Here is a 22,059-nt window from a genome sequence, read left to right on the forward strand (position 1 = left end):
ATAGCATTAAGAGAGTGAAAAAGCAGGCTGCAGGGTGGGAGAAGATACTTGCAATACATACATTAATTGAAGGACATGAATCCAGAGTGTATTAAAGAACTCTTGGGAAAGGGCTAAAGACTTGAACATTTTCTTCAAAAGAGACAATTCAGAAAGTCAATAAATCAATGAAGAGTTGCCCTAGTACATTAGTTAGTAAGGAAATGCAAATTACAACCACAAAGTGGTACCATTACACATGTACCAGAATAGCTAGAATGGCAAGAATGTAGACCAGTTGAAACTCTCAAACATATAAACTTAAAATTAATAGGACCATTTTGAAAAACTGTTTGGCAGTGCCTGCTAAAGCTTAACATACCCAAAGAATTATGTATAAATGTAATACTGAAGAATATGTACTGGGATATTCATAGCAATGTAATTCATAGTAGCTAAAACCTGGAAACTACCCTAATGTCCATTAATAGTGGGATGGAAAAATTATAGTGTAGTTAGATGATAGAATACTAACAGCAATGAAGATTCACAAACTGCCACTATCTTCAACAATAAGGATTGATCTCAAGCATGATGTTGAGCAAAATAAACTGACACAAGTATACAAACATTTCCATGTTACTTAAGGTTCAAGGCCAGGTACAGCTTGTTTGTAGTGTTAATAGTCAGCCATTCTTTTGGATGGGGTGTGAGACTGGAGAGTACCATGAAGGATGCATCTGGTGGTGCTAGCAATTTCTGATTCTCGATCTGGATCATGGTGTATGAGTATGTTTTTTCCTGAAAATTCACTGTGCTGTACACTTAATATTTGTGTAATTTCTGATGTGTATTTTTCTTCACTGCAAATTTAGTGAAAAACTGACTGTGATATTACTGTACTAAAAGAAATGTAGATTTTAGAATATGGATTCCTCCTCTTTGGCCTTACTTACATTGGTATTTTGGCTGTGGGTAAAGTAATGTTGCTGAAGGTTAAGTTCACCTAATGAAAGAGGGATGACTTCTGGGTGACTTTATATTATCATGACCTAACTTCCAGTTTATGTCCCCTGTTCTGTCAGTTTGCACATCTAACACAGTGCTGTCCAGAAGACTTGATTGCAGTGATGAAAATGCTGTCTGTGTTGTCTGTTGTGGTAGCCGTTAGTCACATACAGCTCACTGAGCACTTGAAATATGGCAAGTGCATCTGAGGAATTGAATTTTCAACTTAAATAGCCACAAGGTGACTATTATATTGGGCAGGCAGAGCAAACATTTATGTTTTACCTATTTAGGAATGTGTTGACTCTATGTTTGCAGTTTTACTGTTCTCTTGAATTTAAGTTCCGTGTGGATGCTGGTATTTGAAGTGATATGGAAACTTGGGAGATTGTTTCTTCTGGGGCTAAGCTTTGATAAGGAAACAGACACATTTATCTGTCTTTGGATGCAGAGAGTATATTTATAATGTATTATTTTAGGAAAAGTTATTGAGAATTTACCTTTTTGAATAGGAGTATATTGAATTTGGCACAATGAATGCTATAATAAATTTTATTCTGTTCTTTATATATGGTATACTTTAGTACATCCATGGTATGTTTTTATTTTTTTGATTTTATAAAATGTTTATTATTTATTTTTTAGAGAGCACGTGTGAGCAGGAGGAGGAGTAGAGGGGGAAGGAGAGGGGAGGGGAGGGGAGGGGAGGGGAAAGAATCTCAGGCAGGCTCTGCACTGATTGTGGAGCCCACTGCGGGGCTTGATCTCATAACCCTGAGATCATGACATGAGCCAAAACCAACAGCTTGAGCCACCCAGGCACCCCCATCCATGGTATATTTTTAAAATGTGAGTTAGGGATGCCTTGATGGCTCAGCAGTTAAGCTCTGCTTTCAGCTCAGGGCCTGATCCTGGAGTTCAGGGATTGAGTCCTACATTGGGCTCCCTGAGGGGAGCCCGCTTCTCCCTCTACCCTGTGTCTCTGTGCGCGTTCTCTCTCTCTCTCTCTCTCCCCCCCTCCCTTTCCCTCTCCCCCCACCTCGTGTGTCTCATGAATAAAATCTTAAAAAAAAAATGTGAGAATTGTAGGTGCTGTTTATTGAAGAAGTGACTATTTCTGTCGTACTCTCTGAAAGGTTTATTCTTGTGCCCAATGCATTGTCATCTCTCTTTCAGAACCGGGGCCATCCTGTCTTGGCAGCATGCTCATGCCTATTCAGGAGACTGCGTGGGAAGAGCTCATCCGCACTGGCCAGATGACACCTTTTGGAACCCAGATTCCTCAGAAATCGGAGAAAAAGCCTAGAAAACTAATGCTCAATGAAGCATCAGGCTTTGAAAAGTATTTGGCAGATCAAGCAAAATTGTCTTTTGAGAGGAAGAAGCAAGCTTGTAATAAAAGAGCAGCTAGAAAAGCCATAGCCTCGGTCGCTTCTGAGCTGAGTTCAACAGTCGATGAAAACAAAACAAATGAGCGAAGCAAAGTTCTCTCAAAAACAGATAAGCGCTTGAAAAAGCACATCAAGAAGCTCCAGAAAAGAGCTCTTCATTTCCAGGGGAGAGTGGGGTTGCCCAAAGGAAAGAAAACTTTGGAGTCTGACATGAGACTGAAGGTGGAGGGCAATTCTGAGGGTGAAGAGTCTGAGTACTTACCCACAGAGGAGGAGCTGGAGGAGGCAGAGGGGGTCAAGCTGACTGGGGAGGACAAAGACTATGAACTGAATCCCATGCTCAAGCGCTGGAAACGGCAGAAAAAAGTAATGGTGCAGGAGAACGAGGATGACTTTTCCCCAAGTTCTGGGGAAGAAGCAGAAGCTGCCTGTGGAGGAAGAGGTCGGAAGGTAGTGAGATGCCGAGATGATGGAGACGAAGATTATTATAAGCAGCGGTTAAGGTCAGTCTGCAGAGTTTGTAAACAGATTGTGCTACTTGCTTGATCTCAGGCAGCAGGTTTATTACATGAGAACTCTAGATTCAGCTTAATGTGTTAGACCCGTTTATCCAAAGGTTGGACTTCCTGCAGCCTTAGCCTCCTAGAACCAGCAGAGTGCCTGAGTCTTTAGGGGAACTAATTCCAAATGCTTCTAACTTTTCTTTATCTCATTCAGATTTTGGGCAAGTCTCATTAGAAACGTTTAGGGGAAGGGCCAGGGCAAGAGGCATGCAGAAGACCGAGGTGTGAACCCCTATGCCTTTACACTCAGAGGTCAGCTATAGCCAGGGTCAGGAAAACGAAAAGGCTGGCCTGTGTGATATATGCTGGATGGTTGTTGTTTTTCTTTTGAAGCAGGAAAGTAATTATACAAGACTTTCCTCCATAAAGTAGTAAGATTAAAGCTTTAGTGTATGAAAGAATAAGCTTGTTTTCTTAAATCCCTCCTTCCTTGTCTTGAGAAAATAGTCACCTGCAGAATTACAAACTCCTGTCATGCTGCCAGAGAGGCTTTTCATGTGCATAGTGTACCCCTCCTTTTCATTCTCATTTTTGTTGCTGGACACTGACTTTGGGTTTTCTTTCCATGACTCTCTCAGTGGATGATGCAAATAAAATGAAAGGGGAAGTGATTGTGTCTCTTCAGGAAGTCCATTGCCACCTATTTTTGTGAGCCCTGAAAAACGGTCTATACACTGAAGCTACCTGGTGTGCCCACTGAGCAAGACCCTGCTGCATCTCTGATCTCTCACATGAGCTTACCAAGCACTAAGAATGTCCAAGGGAAAGGGAATCTGTTTATCAGATTACTTTTTAAGTATTTGCTCCTAGGATGGCTTTTTCCCAATCCTCAATAGTTTTTTGTTTTCATTGTAGGGAGACCTCATTTATTGTTTGTTGTAGCTTTCCACTGACCTTCGTGAATACACACTGTCCTAATATCTTTTCCTTCTGTTATTTACTCATTCATTCATTCATTCTAGACGGGGAAGAGGGGGCAGAGACACAGGCAGAGGGAGAAGCAGGCTCTATGCAGGGAGCCCGACATGGGACTCGATTCCGGGTCTCCAGCATCAGGCCCTGGGCTGAAGGCGGCACTAAACCGCTGAGCCACCGGGGCTGCCCTTCCTTCTGTTATTTAGAACTGATGACCCACTTCCAGCTGTCGCATACATTCCCTAACCTTTAAAAGCAGATGTGGCATAATTCTTTTCACACAGAGCTTGAGGACCTGTGACCTAAATCAGTTCTTAAAAGCTGTTACACTCACACCGTGGTAGTCATGTAGCATAGTTAAGGAGTGGCTTAACATTTGTTACTTCTCATTGCAACTTTAAGTTTATTTGGCACATCTAATATGTGCAGAGCCATTTGAGGAATATTCCTGGATGCTCTTGAACCCTGAGCAGTGTAAGTCTCCTGTTTTTTTTTTTTTCTTTCTTAAAGATTTTATTTATTTATTTATGAGAGAGAGAGGCAGAGACGTAGGCAGAGGGAGAAGCAGGCACCTTTCAGGGAGCCCAATCAGGACTCGGGATCATGCCCTGAGCCGAAGGCAGACGCTCCTCCACTGAGCCACCCAGGTGTCCATCCTTAACTAACTGTAGAGAATTAATAAATTGTTAATCTCAACATACTGATTGTAAATGGAAAAATATTTTCTTCCCATTCAATATTACATTTATTTTAAGTATATTAGTGTGTTGATCAGAAGCAGTTTATTTTGATTGTATTTTAAATATCAGTTTAAATTCATGGGAACACATTTTTCTTAATAATGTCAAGATTGTAGACCAGTTATCTCCAAAGCCATATCAAAGCCAGTTTTTTGCTGAAGTTACAGTAAAATCTCAAATGAATTTCAGAAATATCAATAACTCTAATTGCCACCAAAATACTGTAGCTCTTAAAATTTTATAGCCATAGTTATTAAGGCTGTTAAACTGCAGATAGCACATTGAAATGTTTGTATTACATCTCCTTTGGTACTCTTTGGATTGAGGGATGGTAAAAGAAAATGCTTGAGATTGAGAAGCATTATTACCAACAACTGGCAGTTACTTTTTTTATTTTGTTACTTCTTGTTGCTGATCTTTGTATACAGATTGAAATTGTAATGGTATTCCCTTGAGTGAGGAAAAAGAAGACTTCAGGCTTCCTTATCTTAACAGTGATTTGATGACAGATGATCAGAATAAAACCCCATAGAGTTTGCAACATAGAAAAGGAGTTTTTCTTTATGGTTAGAGCTTAGGAATATTTACTGAGGCCAGGCACCTTTTACTGAACTTGTATTGGTTATAGCCCTATTAACTATAATGCTCATTTAAACTCAGAGGTGAAAGTGGGTCATTCCTAGATGTCTCATCCCCTTTATTCTCTTAGCTGGAGCGTCACAGATCTTTCTTTAGTTCTCTAGGTATCTTTCTTTTTAACTGTTTTCAAGTTGGAATTTCCTCACAAGCCTTTTCTACAGCTTAACCTTTTCTGGAACAGAATAATGGCACTTAGGATCCTACTTTCTCTGACTTCGCCCAAGACCTCAGATCAGTCTTGGAAGTGTTACCCATTTTTTAAACTGCCCCGGTATTTTCTGCCTTTCCCACATTTGTATCTTGCTTCTGTCTCTGTACTAAGTTGCATTTGGAGGCTGTCTCCTTAGTGGTGTACCCTGATTTTTATACCTCTGATAATGTACCAGGGTGGATGAACCAGTTCTTAGAAGTACATATTCTGTCCGTTCTTACTCATTCCTTGGTATGCAGATCCTAGAAAGCAACCATTATTTTTTAGTTTTCATTTTATAGCAGCAGAGTTTCTATCAGTGTATTGCTCTTAGTGGTGAGATTTAGGTTTTCTTAAAATACATTGTTGCTCTAGAAAGCTAAGGCCTAGAAGCTCCAGGAGCCAAAGAAAGACTTAATAGGAGTGACACTTGTTCAGCGTTTGAGTGGTAGGCGTCCCTGGTGAACGCTTATGTGTCACTTATCCAGTCTGTACAGCCGGAACAGATCAGGGTGGCCTAGAAGACCAGACATCTCATATGTGCACCTTTCCCCTCCAGGTAACCAAAGATCAGCAGTCCTCAGTGTTTCGGATTCATTTCCAGATGAGATATGAGGCACCTCCCATTGCTTTGTCTTTGTTCTCACTGCTTGAATACATTTGTGTACTCTAGGACTGATACTAGGGTTTTTGGCAAGGAATTTGCAGTCTTCCAGGAGATGTGGGCACAAATAGGCCCTAAGCAGAGTGAGGGAATAATGAATTCTGACAGATACTTGGGGAAGACTTCATGGAGGAGATTCATCTCAGCACAGGGCCTTGTCTGTTGGGTAGTTTAGATATGTTGAAATAGACCTTAGGGTGCAGGCTATTGAAAAGGAAAATACTTGCTTTGCTTTGGAGGCACCTCATTTCTCATTTAGATTTCCTTGTATAGTGGTGTGTGGTGTGGTAGCTGTGGTCTGCAGAGATGCCTGGTTTCTAGGTCGTCCATTATAGGACAGGCAGGTTGCAAGCCCTTGTATTGCCAGACAGCTCCCATCTTGGGCAGTGGTAGTCTGTTCTGGGGGAGACTGAGGCCCTGTTTGGACTCTCCGGGAAAGGGTGCTGCAGTCTGTTAGCGATGTCTACCATGAGCACAGGGGCCTCAGGGGATAGCAGCAGCATTCATGACAGCTGTTTGACAACCTTCAGATAGAGCAGAAACAAACTGTCGCCAACTCTGGCCTCCTTCTTCAGCAGCAGTCAGACTGCTTGGGTCAGACTTGGGCTGTAGAGGTCAGATTGCACCCTGAGTGAGAGGATACACTTCGAAACAAGTGTTGTCTCCTGCTGGCACAGCTAGGGTTGATGTTTATCATTTGACTTAAACCCATGTCCTAAATCTTTTCGGTTTCTATTTGCCAGGCATTATTGTTTAAGTTGCTACACAATGGGCTGTATTTCCATGGCAGTGAGCAGAGACTAAAGCAGAGGTTCCCAGCCTATAGGAGAACCACTTGGGAGCCCTGCCATTGGAAGTCCTGATTTGGGAGGTCTAGCATGAGGTTACCAGGCAGTAGTTTTTAAAAAGCTTTTCTAGGTATTCTGATGCACTGTCAAGTTTGGGAACTATTTGATGTGTATAAATAGATTTTATATATTCTTTTCCTTTTTGAGGTTGTGGCTTTTGGCAGACTCAGTTTGTGTATGTTTCTCTAAAATCCTCTGTACATTCCCTGCACAGGTGTGTTTATGTAGGGGAGGGCTTGAAGAGGAACTTTGAGGTTAGTTCATTCAGCTATATGCTGTACATAATAGACCATTTGCTTCTCATCAGAGCAGCATATGCTTCAGAAGTACCTGGAAAGCATCTTTAGGACTCAGCCTAGAGTGTCTGAGGCAGCAAGTCAGGAGTGGGAGGAGCTGGTTACTGCCTGTGTGCTGTGACTGAGCTCCCGCTGATTCTGAGGCAAGTTTGGTGGCATTTTTCATTGTTATAGGCCCTTACTGTGTTTCCGTTTAGGAAGCCCTTGAGGTGGTTGGAAAAAACTGTGGGTAAGGATGCTGGGATTTGAAAATGTAATGCTTTTTCCCTCTGCTCTAGTCCAGAGTCGGCTTGGCATTGCTACTGCAATAAATCTACCCACCCCCTCCAAATCCACTCCCACAGCAGTGAGTGAAACACAGTAGAGTTCAGAAACAGACTCTTGAGTAGGTGGTACTGAGTTTTCTCAGATTATCAGGTACTCGGGGCCAGGTTGCTGAGATCACAGCCTGAAACCGACTTGAGTTGCTGCCTGGGAATGGTTTGAAGGCTTTCCACACTCCCCACTTTGCACTTTTGGTGATTCTTTGTGGTTTCTTTTAGTGAAATTAGAATAACATTAAGATAAAAAAAAAAACTACCTACACCTTTATTTTTCATATTATTTGTTATTCCAGGTTTTGATCCTTACATATCTTTCATTTATTACAACTATAATAAGCTGTTGAGACACTTAATCATATCTTGTTCAAGTTGATCAACTTGCCTATGATTTCACTGTTAAGAGGTAGAGCTGGGATTTGAAGCCGGGACAGGGTTGTTGTGTAAATGTCATTTTCCTTCCGTTTGTGGAATGTGCAATATCTAGATGTGACCACAAGGTGGTGCCAAGAATCAGCACATAAGCTGCTTCCACCTCACTGTGATGGGAACCAAACCCTAAACCTAAGCCAACTGAATGGGGACTTGGAGAGATTGTAGGGAGTCTAGAAGACTTGACAGGTATGGTATGGATGGGGATAGAATTTGCCTCATGTCTTGTATAACCTGCATCTATAGTCATGATGTCTGTTGCTGTAATTGGTTTCTAATCCATTTAATAAAATACCTTTAAACCTTAAACATTTTTCATCTCTGTCCTTTTTTTTCTTTATTTTATATGACTAATTTTGAGTTTAAAAAGGCTCTCATGACTCCACTCATTATGTAAATCTTACACAGTGTCTTCACACTGCAAGGCTTAATCATTTGGTAAATGGTATCTCTCTTGTCCTTCCCCTTGAGCACTGGGGCTGCTGTGGCTAGGGGTGAGTTGGATCCTGGTTTGGAGGGTTTGGCTGTATACATGAAGAGAAAAAAAGAAAGAGACTGAAAAGAGAAAGGCTGTCAGCATTTTCAGATGCTTAGAGGGGTCAAGCCAAGTAGGATAAATGATGAAAAAAGTCTCTTGGACTTGGAAATTTGGAGGCTTTAATGGCCTGAGCGAGATTGGCATGTGGGGGGTGGAGGGAGGTGCTATGAGAACAGCTGTAACTGGTGTCACTGAATGCATACTACTTGGCAGTGCTTCATGTAAGATGGGCTCGTTGGTTTAATCTTCACAACCCCTGAGGAGACAGGAACCTGAGCCTAGAAAGCTGACATAATATGCCCAAGATAGCATAAATGGAAGAGGCTGGAAGGGGAAGGGGTCTGAAGGTGGATTGGGCTCGCAGAAGTGATCTGTCAGCTTGGTCAGTGGGATAGACTAAGAAGGCTGTTGCCTCAGCAGCACATTTCTGCCACCACTTGATAGGGACCACCTCCACACTTTTTGTGGGTCTCATTCCTTGCCTGAAATGCTGCTGAAGGCGTTGCCTCCTAGAATTACTCCTCGTTTTTCTACCTCCCTTTTATTGTGCTCACAGAGCCTCTTTCTCTTGCCGAGAGCCGGCTCCCTTTGTATTGGGGTTGTCTCATTTATTCTGCATTTGGATTTTGTTTGCACTGGATGACGATTTAGCACATCTGGGAAGGTTGCACATAGGAAAGGCCAAGTTACGTTGTAGAGCTTGTCACTTTATTTTTTTTTTAAAGATTTTATTTATTTATTAATGAGAGACACAGAGAGAGAGAGAGAGGCAGAGACACATGCAGAGGAAGAAGCAGGCTCCATGCATGGAACCTGATGTGGGACTCAATCCTGGGACTCCAGGATCACTCCCTGAGCCGAAGGCAGATGCTTAACTGCTGAGCCACCCAGGCGTCACAAGCTTGTCACTTAAAAAAAAATAATTTGCTCCCCCAAATCTGATTTATTAGAAATTTAATCTAGATTTGATCAAGAAACCTAATGATTTGAAGATTGTTCTTACCATCAGTTTCTGGGAGTTAATTTCTCAGGAAATAAACATATATTCTTATCTGCCCCCCCTCCCTGCCCCCCGCCGCCCTAGGAGTCTATATTTTTAAGAGAGAAGAAAAAGTTGCTCCCTTAAAGAGTTTTCTTAGAATCTTGGCTTCTTTTAAATGACGAAGCTAAGACACAAATGAAGACTAATTCTGCTTCGTGCTCTGCACGCACCTCTTATTCCAGCTCCAGTGCATAATTGTCTGCATCAGTCTTCATTTACTCTGTGAGATCTGGACTGCTAACTGAGGGTATTTCATCTGCTAAGATGTGCCAATTAAGTCCACCCAGATAGACCATAAAAAGGCAGATAAGAAAAGTAAAACACTGAGTATCTCAATTTAGCAAATTAGACTAATCTGTAAGGGATTCTTAGCTGTCTGAAATAGAAAACCTATCACACTACAGAAATGCAAACTATATTAAATACCCAGCTTGGTGCCTTGAATATATTTTTAAAAATCAAATTGTACTCATTGTGCTTCTGTTGTAGAATTTCTTTCATGGATATTGCAATAAATGGAGAATGATCCTGAGATTGAATTTTCACACCGTATGAGAATGATTTAACTGTATGGTGTGTGACTTTTTCCTCACAGTGCAGATCTGAACTCCGGACTTGGTGGCCCTTGCAGTGTAAAAATGAAAGCAGGGCAGTTTGGTCACTTTTGAATTCCAGGCAGTTTTGGAGTGTATGTGTTCATTTTATTACTATATGATCTGAAGCTACTCGTATTTGACAATTCCTATTGATTAGGTAGATTTTGCCATATTTGTGGGTTGGTATAGGCAGTTGAGTACATTGGTTTGTCTGTTTATAAAATGTATCTAATGTGTTAGTTCAGCCCTATTTGTAGTAAAAAGAATTGCTTAGCTGATTTTACTGTTACTTGAAAAAGTTTGCAGGTGTACAGTGAAGAAGTAGTTTTGACTCTGCAGAGTTGAGATAGGGACATTTTTTGAGACAAATTTAGAATTTGGTTTGCTCTTGTACAATTGTTTTCATTGTACAGTGATTAAAGAGGTGATTACTTACTCTTTGGCTTGCACTATAAGAAAAGGGGTGGCTTTAGGGAGTTTTAAAAATATTTTTGAGAGGCAAGATTATGTAACAGGAATACAGATTCTGGGGGCTGATTATCTGGGTTTGAATTTTCATGTTGGTGATCTTGGCCAGGCTACTTCACCTCTCCCTGCCTACTTCTAACTGAAAAATAGATTAAAAATAGTATATGCCTCATAGGGTCTGTAAGGATTGAATTAATGAATTAATGAATGAATCAATACAGGTAAATTGCTTAAAACAGTGTCCAGCACACAGTGAACATCAGTACCTATTCTTATTGTTATTATTTGTTTTCTGACTCTAAATCTAAAAAAACATATACATGGTATGGATGTTTGTATGTTCAATTTCAAAACACAGCTAGTCCAGAGCTAGCAAATGTTACTCAGGAGGTGATATGTGACATATGGGTTAGAAATCACAGCCATGGAATTGAACGTCAAAGTCTCATCTAGTAGCTATGAGATTTTTCTACATTTCTTCATCTGTAAAATAGGGATTATAGCAGTACTTTTTTCAGGGGTGGCATGAAGATTACAAAAGATAATATCCCTAAGCTATTAGGCATATGTCAGGCAGTCAATAAATATTACTTATTCTTATTTGCATGCCCACTACCTAGTGGCATTACTGAAAACATTTACTGAAAGATTTCATTGAGCCGGTAGGAGGGTCTGTGAGAATCATGAATAAGAGCCTATGAATATTGATATATATGAAAAGATGTCCTCTTTCCAAAGTAAAAGGCAGTTTAACAATTGTTATGATAGCCAAATAAATATTAGCTATTATATACTTAGTTTTGTTGGTGTCAGGTTTTCTTACCTATTATACTTTTTTTTTTCATACGATAAGATCCACTTAGTGATAAAATATCCTTACAAATATGAGCACATTATCAGTAGTTGTTTGGGGAGAAATAAAAATTTCTCCTTTACACTAGGGGGCACTAGACTTCTACCCAGGGGGCAGTCTTCAAACTTCACAGCATGGTCATCAGTTCTAAGTGTGGGTAGGTCAGGATTACACTTTGGTTCCTCATGGTTTTCTCTGTTCTAAGGTCAGTGTTCAGATCATTCTGTTGTGTCTTGTAAGGCTTGATTTCCACACACCTTGCTGACCTAGATGTGTAGAACGTTATCCCCAAGTGGACTGTGATAATCTTGGCTGATGGCATGGGTAGACTAGCACAATGGCCTTCTAGACTTGGGGGGTATGTCTAACTCCTACCTGCCCAAGATTGCAGTAGATGTTTTCACGGTTGTTATTTTTTTATTTGTATTTAACCTACAATTAACTAAAATGTCCAATTTTACTTTTTTATATAATCTCCAGCCAATAATTAATTGTGAGATAGTGTCTGACATGTATGCAGTGTAAACAAAAAATAGTTTCCAAAGAGTGTAGTACCTATATTATCATTGTAGTGCTGTGAGAACCTCTTACTTGGTTCCTTTTGTGGCCGGGGAGACAAATACAGTGATGTTGAATGATGTTTCTAAAGTTCAGATCTCCCCTTGCTAGTTATAGACCTGAAATGTAGCTCTCTGCCCACATCTGGTTTTCACTTCTCAGTGTTATCTGAAATCAGTGTCTTTTACCGGGTTCTCCTCTAGTGGCTGCCACCAAAGTCTGAGGAACTGTAGGAGTTAGAAACTCTTTCCAGTGAATAATGTGCTTCATTTTATTTGGTTGCAGCTGTGACTATTGCATGTGTGGATTAAAGAAAAAGATGAAGGTGGGACCATCAAAAGCTTTATTTCCTTTCTAGTAATGTGAGTGTTGTTTAGGGCTAGTTTAAGCTTTTTACCCCCCTCCCCTGTCAGAAGATGAATTCTTTCATTAAAAAAAGTTGAATTTTTTGCCCACCCTTTCCACGTGGATCCAAACTCAGGGCTCCCGATTCTTCCCAAAGGCTGGTGGGCAGAAACCCAGTTTTGTTGCAAAGTGAATCCACTGGAAAACCCGAAAAACAGAACTCAAGACTTGAAAATAACTTATAAAATTTTTACTGGTCGATTTAAAGAATTTCTCTGATTCCGTCCTTGCCATGCCTCATTTCTTTGTGGATCTTAACTATGTTTATCCAGTGGATGCATCTGGGGGTAGTACCTTAACATCATACATTAGAGAGAGGAGGAATGCAGCAGGAGGTAGGCTGTAAATGAGATAAACGGGACAATTCTTGAACCCATTTTTGAATGACCCACTTTGACCATTCCCATGCCACGCATCTGTCCCTGATGTCTTCCTTATCCCTAGCCTGATTCTGAACCGCATTCATTGATTCATTCACTCATGCAGCATGTACTGAGTATCTATATTAAGGTAGGCCATTGTACTGGTCTCTAGGGATGTGAAAATGACTATAAAAACAGTCTCTTGCCTCAGGTGGCTCCCAGTCTAATGGGGGAGATAGGGTTTTCAAATGGTACTGACACTTGGTGAGCGCTCTAGTAGAAACACCAGCCGTGGATTGGGAAGGTACCAGGGGGGTAGGACACCTAACTCTGGCTGATCAGAGGAGGCTTCCTCCTTTGGAGGCACTGCTTGAGCAGAGCTCTGAAGGGTCCATGGGGGATGTAGATGTTTGTGTTTGTGGGAGGGAAGTTGGGGACAGTATAAGAATGCAGATGGCACAGGAAGGATGGCACCACAAGGTAGTGGCATAATGACAGCTAGCTATGTTTTCCCACTTACATATTTTGAACATCTTTGGCGTTCTGGAAATTCTTCTTTGAAAATAAGTTAACTTTAAATTGGCTGCAGCTAGCTCTCAGGTGTATTCTTAGGGTTCGATTGATGAGGTGCCCTGGCAACTGGAGGAAGTGTTGTTCCTGGTATAGTTGAACTGATTATGCTGTGCATTGTTGCCAGCAGCCTGGCCCTGGGTCCCCGTTGCTTCTGACAGATCGTTGCTGTGGTCTCAGCCCCAGGCCAGGTTCTTGTTCTTGCATGAATGTAGCAAAGCCAGGGAGCATTTTCTCTGCCTGCATCTGATTGGAATTTAACTTTATGTTTATTGCTGGGTTTTTCTCTTAAGTGGCTGCCAGTGAAGCTGCTAGCAGGCTGACGATGGCAGTCTTGTGAAGAGTTAGAAAAACTGCCAGGGAACACCAGGCCCACTTACTTTTATGTGGCTGCAGCTGTGACTATGATATGTGCAGAGGTTTTTAAATGAGAGTGTAGAAAACATGAAAAAGTTATTTCTTTTCCAAAAATGGACTGTTTCCTGCCCCCTTCCACTTTTAAAATCCATTCTCTATGTTATTTATTGAAATAACAGATTTGAGATACTTTGGGTCCATATCTGATTTTTAAGATTTTAAATCATTGGGGCCAAGATCTTAATCTTGACCCACCCCCAACCAATTTTAAGTCATTCTGTATCTATTTTCTTGTTATTCTTATACAGAAAGCGGCCATATTTTATGACAGCTCCCTGCATACACATCTATCACAGAATTTTAAAATCGAGGTATTCCAGTAAATACCTTCTGATGGGTAGTTGTGTTTACTCATGGTGATCATGTTAGTCATCATAATTTTCTGAGCATCTGTTTGATTCACAAACATGGTTTTTGTTCAAATGTACATATTCAGGTAGTTCTGTTAAACCCTTGCAAGCGTGTTGCATTATCACAAGCGGATTGTATTGTACTATATATTGCCTCCACCACTTCTCTGTACACGAATGTAGTAATATACTGGTCTCTGGGGATTGCATGCAAGTTTGTGTGAGGATTTCAGTAAGCAGACATGATTACGTATAACAGTGTATTTATTTGTTAAGTACTTATATTCTAGGCTTATGCTAAGTGCTTTACATGTGGCACCTTATTTAATCTTCCCTAAATCTAGGGAAGTGGGTAGACACCATTGTTCTCCTCACCTCACACTTGAGGAAAGGTAGGTGCTGCAGAGGTTAAGTGACTTGCTGAGGGTTAAAGAACTGATAACTTGCAGTCAGGATTTGATTCTAGACCATCTGGGTGCACTTTTGTATTTTGGTTTGTGCTTATTCTATGCGTCAAACCCAGTTTATTCATAGCACGGAGATCCCTTTACACCTGCTGGCCAGACAGATTGCTCAGCCTGCCAGGCTGCAGGACAAGCAGGTTAAGCACACAAAAGAGAGCAACTTTAAGACCCTTGATGGCATCTAGGATGGGAAAGGCATCTGTTTCTCTCAATTCAGGTGAATCTGGCACTCCTCTGCCTCCCTAGTCTGCTTCTTGTCCATTGGCACTTGGTCCTGCACTGCTTCATTGGGCATTGGTTAGATGGTCCGAGGTCTATTTTGGCTACAGGCCACATGAGGAATTACTGCTTTATATAACAGAAGGATCTTTTAGCCTGAGCCACATACGCATGTGGTTTTATAACCTTGGTATTTACTGTCTTTAATATGTGTATATGATTCTACTGGGGCAATTTGTCTTAACAATGGTACAAATGTTTGTAGGCAATAATGATTTTTCCCTACCACCTTTAGTCATCCTTTAGCCAAACTGAATAAATATTCAGCTCTGTTCATCTTTATGAAGCGGAAGTCCCTGGAATGCAATCATTTCTGTAGTGGCTTTTGTGGTTTCCTAGGTGCTGTGTTCTGTGGTGACATAACGCCTATACATTTTAGGAGGGAGGAGAAAGAGGAGGATGAAACCCTGTTGACGCAGAGTGATGCAGTGGGAAATTGAAGAGCCACAAAGACTTACTGGCTGAGTCTGAGGAAATAGCTATCATCTGTCAATGGAGTTTAATATGTGATACTCTTTATGTAAAATATTTAGTGACCTTATGCCAAACTTTTAAAACCAGTATCTTGTGGTGTTTTCCTTTTTCTTCCTGTAAAATTATCTTTGTATAATTGCAGAATGGAGTATTTTTAAGGGGATATGGTAGTTTTTGTGATTCTTCTGAGTTTTGTATTATTCATAAATTTACTAAATACAGGTATGTTTTGTAGTTCTGGTTTTGGTTTTGAGTTCTGATTGTAAGGAATTTGGATACTGAGGAATATCTCATTATGTGAAATTGCTTGCTTACTAAATTTCAGATAGTAGGTAACAAGAATCCAGATATATACACCAGGAAAATATATGTTCATCATTTTGGTTTCTAAGTTCTAGTAGTGGATATACTTATATACCATGGTTTTTTTTCAGCCTTGGCACTATTGACATTTGAGACTGGGTAACGTTTTGTTGTGGAGGACTGGCTTGTACGTTGTCAGATGTTTAGTAGCATACCTGGTCTCCACCTGCTAGATACTAGTAGTAGTATATCTCCCTCCCCACAGCAGTTGTAATGACCAAATATGTCTCTAGACATTGTCAAATTACTCTGGAGGGGCAGGGAGGATGGCCAGATTGCTCTTGGTTGAGAACCACTGCTGTATACCATTGCACTTAACTAAATTTGTAGATAATATGAAACTCAAAAGAATAGCAGACGGAGCCACTGAGAGGTACTTCATTTCATCAATTGCATGAAGATAATTTTTAAGAAAGAAAAATAAGAGAGGAAGAGATGCCTTTAGAAGTTAAGCACAAAAATGTCATCAAATATTTTATATAAAAAGACTATCTCATGGTTATATGACAGCTATTTTCTTAGGCTTGGCTATATACTGCCTCTTATATTTGCTATTTGGAAATTACCAATAGGGCTTATTTATAGGCATTCTTAGTACCCTAAGAAGCCGCTTCAGATCACCAGCTACTGCTTCCTTACTGATCACAGTTAAATTTCAGATAGCCCTTCCTTTTGTTTCTTGAAGAGTTGACATATTCAACAAAGGCAAGACTTTATCAGAGAATGTGCTTTAAGGGCCTCCAGCAGATACCTGGTCCCTTTTGGTCTTAATATTTGGCGGTGGTTGATACTGGAAAATACCATTGGTCTAACTGGGCAGTGTGTGATATTATCCTTCCATGTGCTCATTCACCTTCCCCCATACATTCTCTTTGTATTCTTACATAATCGATGATTGATAAATGTCTTCTTATACAAGCTGCTGTTCTCATTCCCTTCCTGGGAGCTTTTTACTTTGAAGGTGTTTATCTGTATTGCTTTATTCCATTCCCAGCATTTTGTGAAATTCCCATTGTGAGCTGTGTGCATACTGAGAAAGATCATCCTTTTATTTTGGAACTGAATAGAATGTGAGACTGTTGAGTTTTGTGTGTGTGTGTGTGTGTGTGTGTGTGTGTATACATACACACAAACTCATGACACCAGTGTCCATTATAGTTATTTAAATACAGAATTAGTCTGGTTAAATGACTGCACCTTCCCAACAACCTTAGTGTGTTGTTAAAACTTTCAGATCTTCAGACATTTCTTGTGGTATACATACATGGCATCATCCCTCTGAGATATAAACACTGATTTTATACTTGAAAAGCATCATATTACTAAGTTTATAGTTTAGGTTTTATTTAGTGAACACAGTTTTTCCTAAGTTGTTTACTTTAGCAGTCTTTTGGTATTATTGATGCCCCCCGCTTAAGTAAACAATATGTTAATCTGATACATAGGAATTTTGACCCCAAATTGGCTTTGTGTTCAGGATACTATGCTCACTTATGCTATGACCATCATATCTTTTGCATAGAAATAATAATTATAAATCTGTTTTTGTTATACTACCATTTTGGAGATACTTATATTGAAGTTTTCACTGAGTCTTTTCTAGAATTAAGTTCATATATCTTAGGAAGTAGCAGAGAAATTTCCCCACAGGATATGCCAGAAGAGGCACAAGTAGTTTTGGTAATGAAATGAGACCTTACAGAAATATTTCTAAAGCAGCTGTAATAATTCAAATAAGAATTGAATTGAGAGAAACGACAAATACCCACCATTTGCTTCGACGTGGATGGAACTGGAGGGTATTATGCTGAGTGAAGTAAGTCGATCGGAGAAGGACAAACATTATATGGTCTCATTCATTTGGGGAATATAAAAAATAGTGAAAGGGAATAAAGGGGAAAGGAGAAAAAATGAGTGGAAAATATCAGAAAGGGAGACAGAAAATGAGAGATTCCTAACTCTGGGAAACGAACTAGGGGTAGTAGAAAGGGAGGTGGGTGGGGGGTGGGGGTGACTGGGTGACGGGCACTGAGGGGGACACTTGATGGGATGAGCACTGGGTGTTATTCTATATGTTGGCAAATTGAACACCAATAAAAAGTAAATTTATAAGTAAGTAAATAAATAAATAAATAAATAAATAAATAAATAAAAAAAATTGAATTGAGAAGGAAGGAAAAGAGAATTATTTTTCTTTGAATATCAATGTTTTGGGTAATGATGGTAGCAGAAAGCTAAAAGACCATTCTGATTTCCCTCTTTTTCGTACATTATTTAGAAATATATTTTAACCTGTCTTTTAACCAAAATAATGGAAACATGATTTTTGTTTTCGTGGTAGGAAATGGAATAAGCTGAGGCTGCAGGACAAAGAGAAGTGTCTGAAGCTCGAAGATGATTCTGAGGAGAGCGATGCTGAGTTTGACGATTTTAAAATGCCGGGTTTTCTGTTCAGAAAGCTTTTTAAGTATGTGCCATGTGTTCTTTCCTTTATATCTATCATCAAGCCATTGTGTACAAATTAATATTTTAGATATGACACAGTAGTAACCTGCGGTCCCTTAAGGTACTTGCAGCAATTTATTTCAAATACAGATACCATCAAATATAATTTTAGCCACGTGCTGCTCATTAGAAGTAGATGATAATAAATTGACTGAAGTGCGCATGGGGCATGTTTGTAAGCTGGTGGATCTGTGTGGACCTGTCTCAGCAGGCAAAAAGCAACACATTTAAAAGCCATCTACACTGAATTAATTTTTTTGTTCTTAGTAATTTTAAGGGACCAAACCTCTAATTTCTTAAGTCAGATGAAGTAAGAAGAGTTGTATATTAAAATCAATATTGGGGTTTTTTTGTTTGTTTGTTTTTGTTTTTTTACTTCTGTGTAGAAATAAAAACTATTGAGAACAGTTTGAGTTTTTTATATTGTACCTAAGGGTATAATACTTTTGAGCTGACTAAATGTGCATCTAAATATTTTATGTAGATGTTGTTCTAATGTCAAAAGAGAAGATCTAGGCAAACACCTTCAGCATTAAGTTGCTACTTGGAACTGTGTTTCTTATATGGAGTAGCCTAGTGTTCCAGATAACCAGAAGCTGTGTATTAGATGCCTGTAGGCTCCATGGCCCAGGCCAGTCTCCCATGGTGAACATACATGCTGAGCCACATTTGGGATTTACTTAACAAGATACTTTAGGAAGGCTTCTTGATATGTATAGGAAGTTAAACCATTCAGTAGCTATTTTCTGTTTAGTAGCATCACTTGGTAGTTGGTGCAGGATGTGAACTTTCTTTGAGACAGTTATGTTTAATCTCCTTCATAGAGTTGGGTGTCTGCCATGCCTTAAACTCGTGCAAGATGTCTATTTTAAAATAACATGCTTTGGGCAGCCCTGGTGGCGCAGCGGTTTAGCGCTGCCTGCAGCCTGGGGTGTGATTCTGGAGACCCAGGATCAAGTCCCACGTCGGGCTCCCTGCATGGAGCCTGCTTCTCCCTCTGCCTGTGTCTCTGCCCCTTCCCACCTCTCTGAATAAAAACAAAACAAACAAACAAAAAAACCATGCTTTTTGTATTTCCTTTCAAAGGGCATATATTCTAGTTCTAATTTTTATCTCAGTGAGGGGAGGGTGAGCAAAAGGAGTTGGGAGTAGTTATTTTATCCCACTGAATATATAGGAAAGCTGAAATCCTAAAGATGTGAAGTGTCTTGGTTGGATTGCCATAACTGGACAGAGCAGACCTATGTAGAAATTCAAATCTGAGTCACTAGTAATTTTTGCAGACAAATCATTTTGTAGTCCAGAGGGGTGGCTACTTTGTTTATTGCCTCTCCCAGATGAGAATTAACTATGGAAGGGTATGCAAACAACATTTATTGACAACTCTTTTTATCTTCTTTAAAGTGATTTCTTATTAAGGAGCAGGCCAAATGGTATCAGTGTTGTACTAGCAAAAGAAATACCCAAATTATAAATTAAATCGACTTAACAAAGAAGAATACTTCTGCATATATAATGAGTTGGCAATTATCCTCAAGAGTTAAGTTGAATGTGCATTGTTGTGTGTGAGATTTTTGCTTAAAAAATTTCACGGTCACTAGAACCAAACTTTGCTTACTAGGAGTATATAGTATTCGGTGTATTGACTATTAACCTTATAGTAGTTAATGTAAATACATGTTTATTTATTTTAATGAGTCTTAATTGCACATTTTTGGAAAGTATTTTGTTTTCATTTCTCAAAACCAGGTTTTTTAATATTTCCTAAGTGTTACTAACTTCTGTTCCTTTTCTGTATGAAAAAATTAATAGGGTGATAAGTCTCCATTTTTCTTTTATGATTAAGTTTTAGCCAGGCCAGTTTAATTTTAAGCCATAGATATATTTTTGCTCTATTTACTGCACTCTGTGGAATTAAATTAACAGGGTTGTACACAAGGGACTCAGAAGGTACAATTATCCATTTAAGTGCTATTTTCTGCAAGATGATGTTTAACTTTAAAAATTCTATTTTGAAAGTTTGCCCAGCAAATGCATTTGTCTGGATCATTTAGCAATCAAATGACAAACTTCAATCTTTTGACCTTACTTTTAGCCACACTAACAAGTGTAATTTCTTGGGTTAGTGTGACAATGCCAAGATACACCAATTATTTGTGGTTACTTTGTGATACTTCAGTCTCATGGGGGAAGCAGTGTATAATCAGTTTTTACTATTGTACAATAGTTTGTAAAAAAAAAAAAAAGTTCTGGAAACAATTCTGTAACCTTTAAAGTATGTAATTATTTACAGCATTTATTAGGAAATTAAAGCAACAAAACCTAAGTCAGTTAGTGGTACTGCTGAAACCAGAACCCAGACCCCCTAACTCCTCCTCATCCAGTGATACATGCCTACCAGCCAGTATGCTAGTGCAGTCTGAGGGCCTTTGTAGAAAGAGCCACTCTTTGCCATCTTTGCACAGTGTCCCAGTTGTTGGGGATTTCCATGTAGTAATGTGACTTACAGGGCCACCTAGTAGATATTTTTCTCTTAAAACATTTCTTTAGTGTTAATCATTTTATAAACATGTTATGTTTATGCCCTTGGAGATTACATCTGTAGATGAGAAAACACCCATCATGCTATTACTGCCTCTTCTGGATGACATAGGATGCAGCTGTCTTAATGCTCTCCTAAACTCCCTTTGGGATACTGTGCAGGTTGCCACTTTTTATTCCTTTGATGACTTCTCAAGTGCTGCTCTAGATTTTCCCCACCTTGAGTTGATTAGCTCCAGACAGAGAGCTGTTGGACCCATGTTGGGAGGAGGTGTTGTGGTATAGTAGGTGAAACACTGGAATGGTCACTGGGAAATTTTGGTCCCTACTCTGCCTGGAGGAGCTGGTCCTGTAGTTGTTCTCCACCTTGGTAAAAGGAGGTTGATTAAGTAGTATCTAAGTGCTTCTGATCATTTAACAGTTTTTTGAACTACATTTTTATTCACAGCTGAGCTTGGTCCAGTGTAGTGGTTCACAACCAGCTTTTATTCTACATCAAGGCTTCTCCTGCTCAGCACAACTGACAATTTGGACAGAATGGTTCTTTTGTTGTAAGGATTATTCATTCTGTGCATTGTAGGATGTTGAACAGCAGCTCTGGACTCTGCCTACTAGATTATAATTGTACTTTGCCAGTTGTAACAACCGAAAATGACTCTAGGGATTGCCAACGGTCCCCTGGGGAGCAAAATAACTCCCCATGGAGAACTGCTGGTCAAGATTATCTCCAAAGTGGAGTCATTTTAGAAGAAGAGGTTCTGGATTTCAGTTCTGGCTTGCTCATTTTTTTCCTAGCAGTGTGACCTTTGGCAAGTTACTTAACCTCTTTGTGCTTTCATATCCTTACTATATAATGGGTTGATTATGCAGGGTGGTTGTGAGGCTATGTCCAAACCACCTGGCCAGCTGTCTCCACAGTAGTTGGCTTCTTAAGGAGTTGGTAGCCATTATTCTTTGATTACATACCATGTTAATAGAGCTTGTCCTTCCTAAATTTAATGATCTTTTATCGATACTAGACTTTACTGTGTTTTGATTTTTAATCCTCTTCTTCAGGGTGCATATTCAGTGTGTATATTAGCAATCTTAATAAGCAGCAACATTCTCAAAGTTTCCCTTATATGATAGTAACAGCAACATCTAGAGGTAAGCTTTTGGAATCGATTTGCAAACTACTGGGGGAAAAGTTAATTATAATACATAATTAAGTTATTAAATAAAACTAGCTCAACAAAGACTAGAATCCACAATGAGACTTTAGGTATATACACCACACATACTGAAGTAAA

The 22,059-nt window shown here is 39.6% G+C and overlaps 1 protein-coding gene across 1 annotated transcript in view; it reads left to right on the forward strand.

Annotated features, from left to right (window-relative positions):
• ERCC6 (ERCC excision repair 6, chromatin remodeling factor) overlaps nt 1-22,059 on the forward strand; it is a 73,878-nt gene that overhangs the window by 11,523 nt on the left and 40,296 nt on the right. Inside the window, exons 5-6 of the mRNA XM_072806337.1 lie at nt 2,164-2,881; nt 18,066-18,191. Of these exons, the coding sequence (XP_072662438.1) occupies nt 2,164-2,881; nt 18,066-18,191 (844 nt within the window). The remainder of the gene's footprint in view (nt 1-2,163; nt 2,882-18,065; nt 18,192-22,059) is intronic.

Source organism: Canis lupus, chromosome 29 (assembly GCF_048164855.1).
Source record: "Canis lupus baileyi chromosome 29, mCanLup2.hap1, whole genome shotgun sequence".
Classification (NCBI taxonomy): Eukaryota; Metazoa; Chordata; class Mammalia; order Carnivora; family Canidae; genus Canis; species Canis lupus.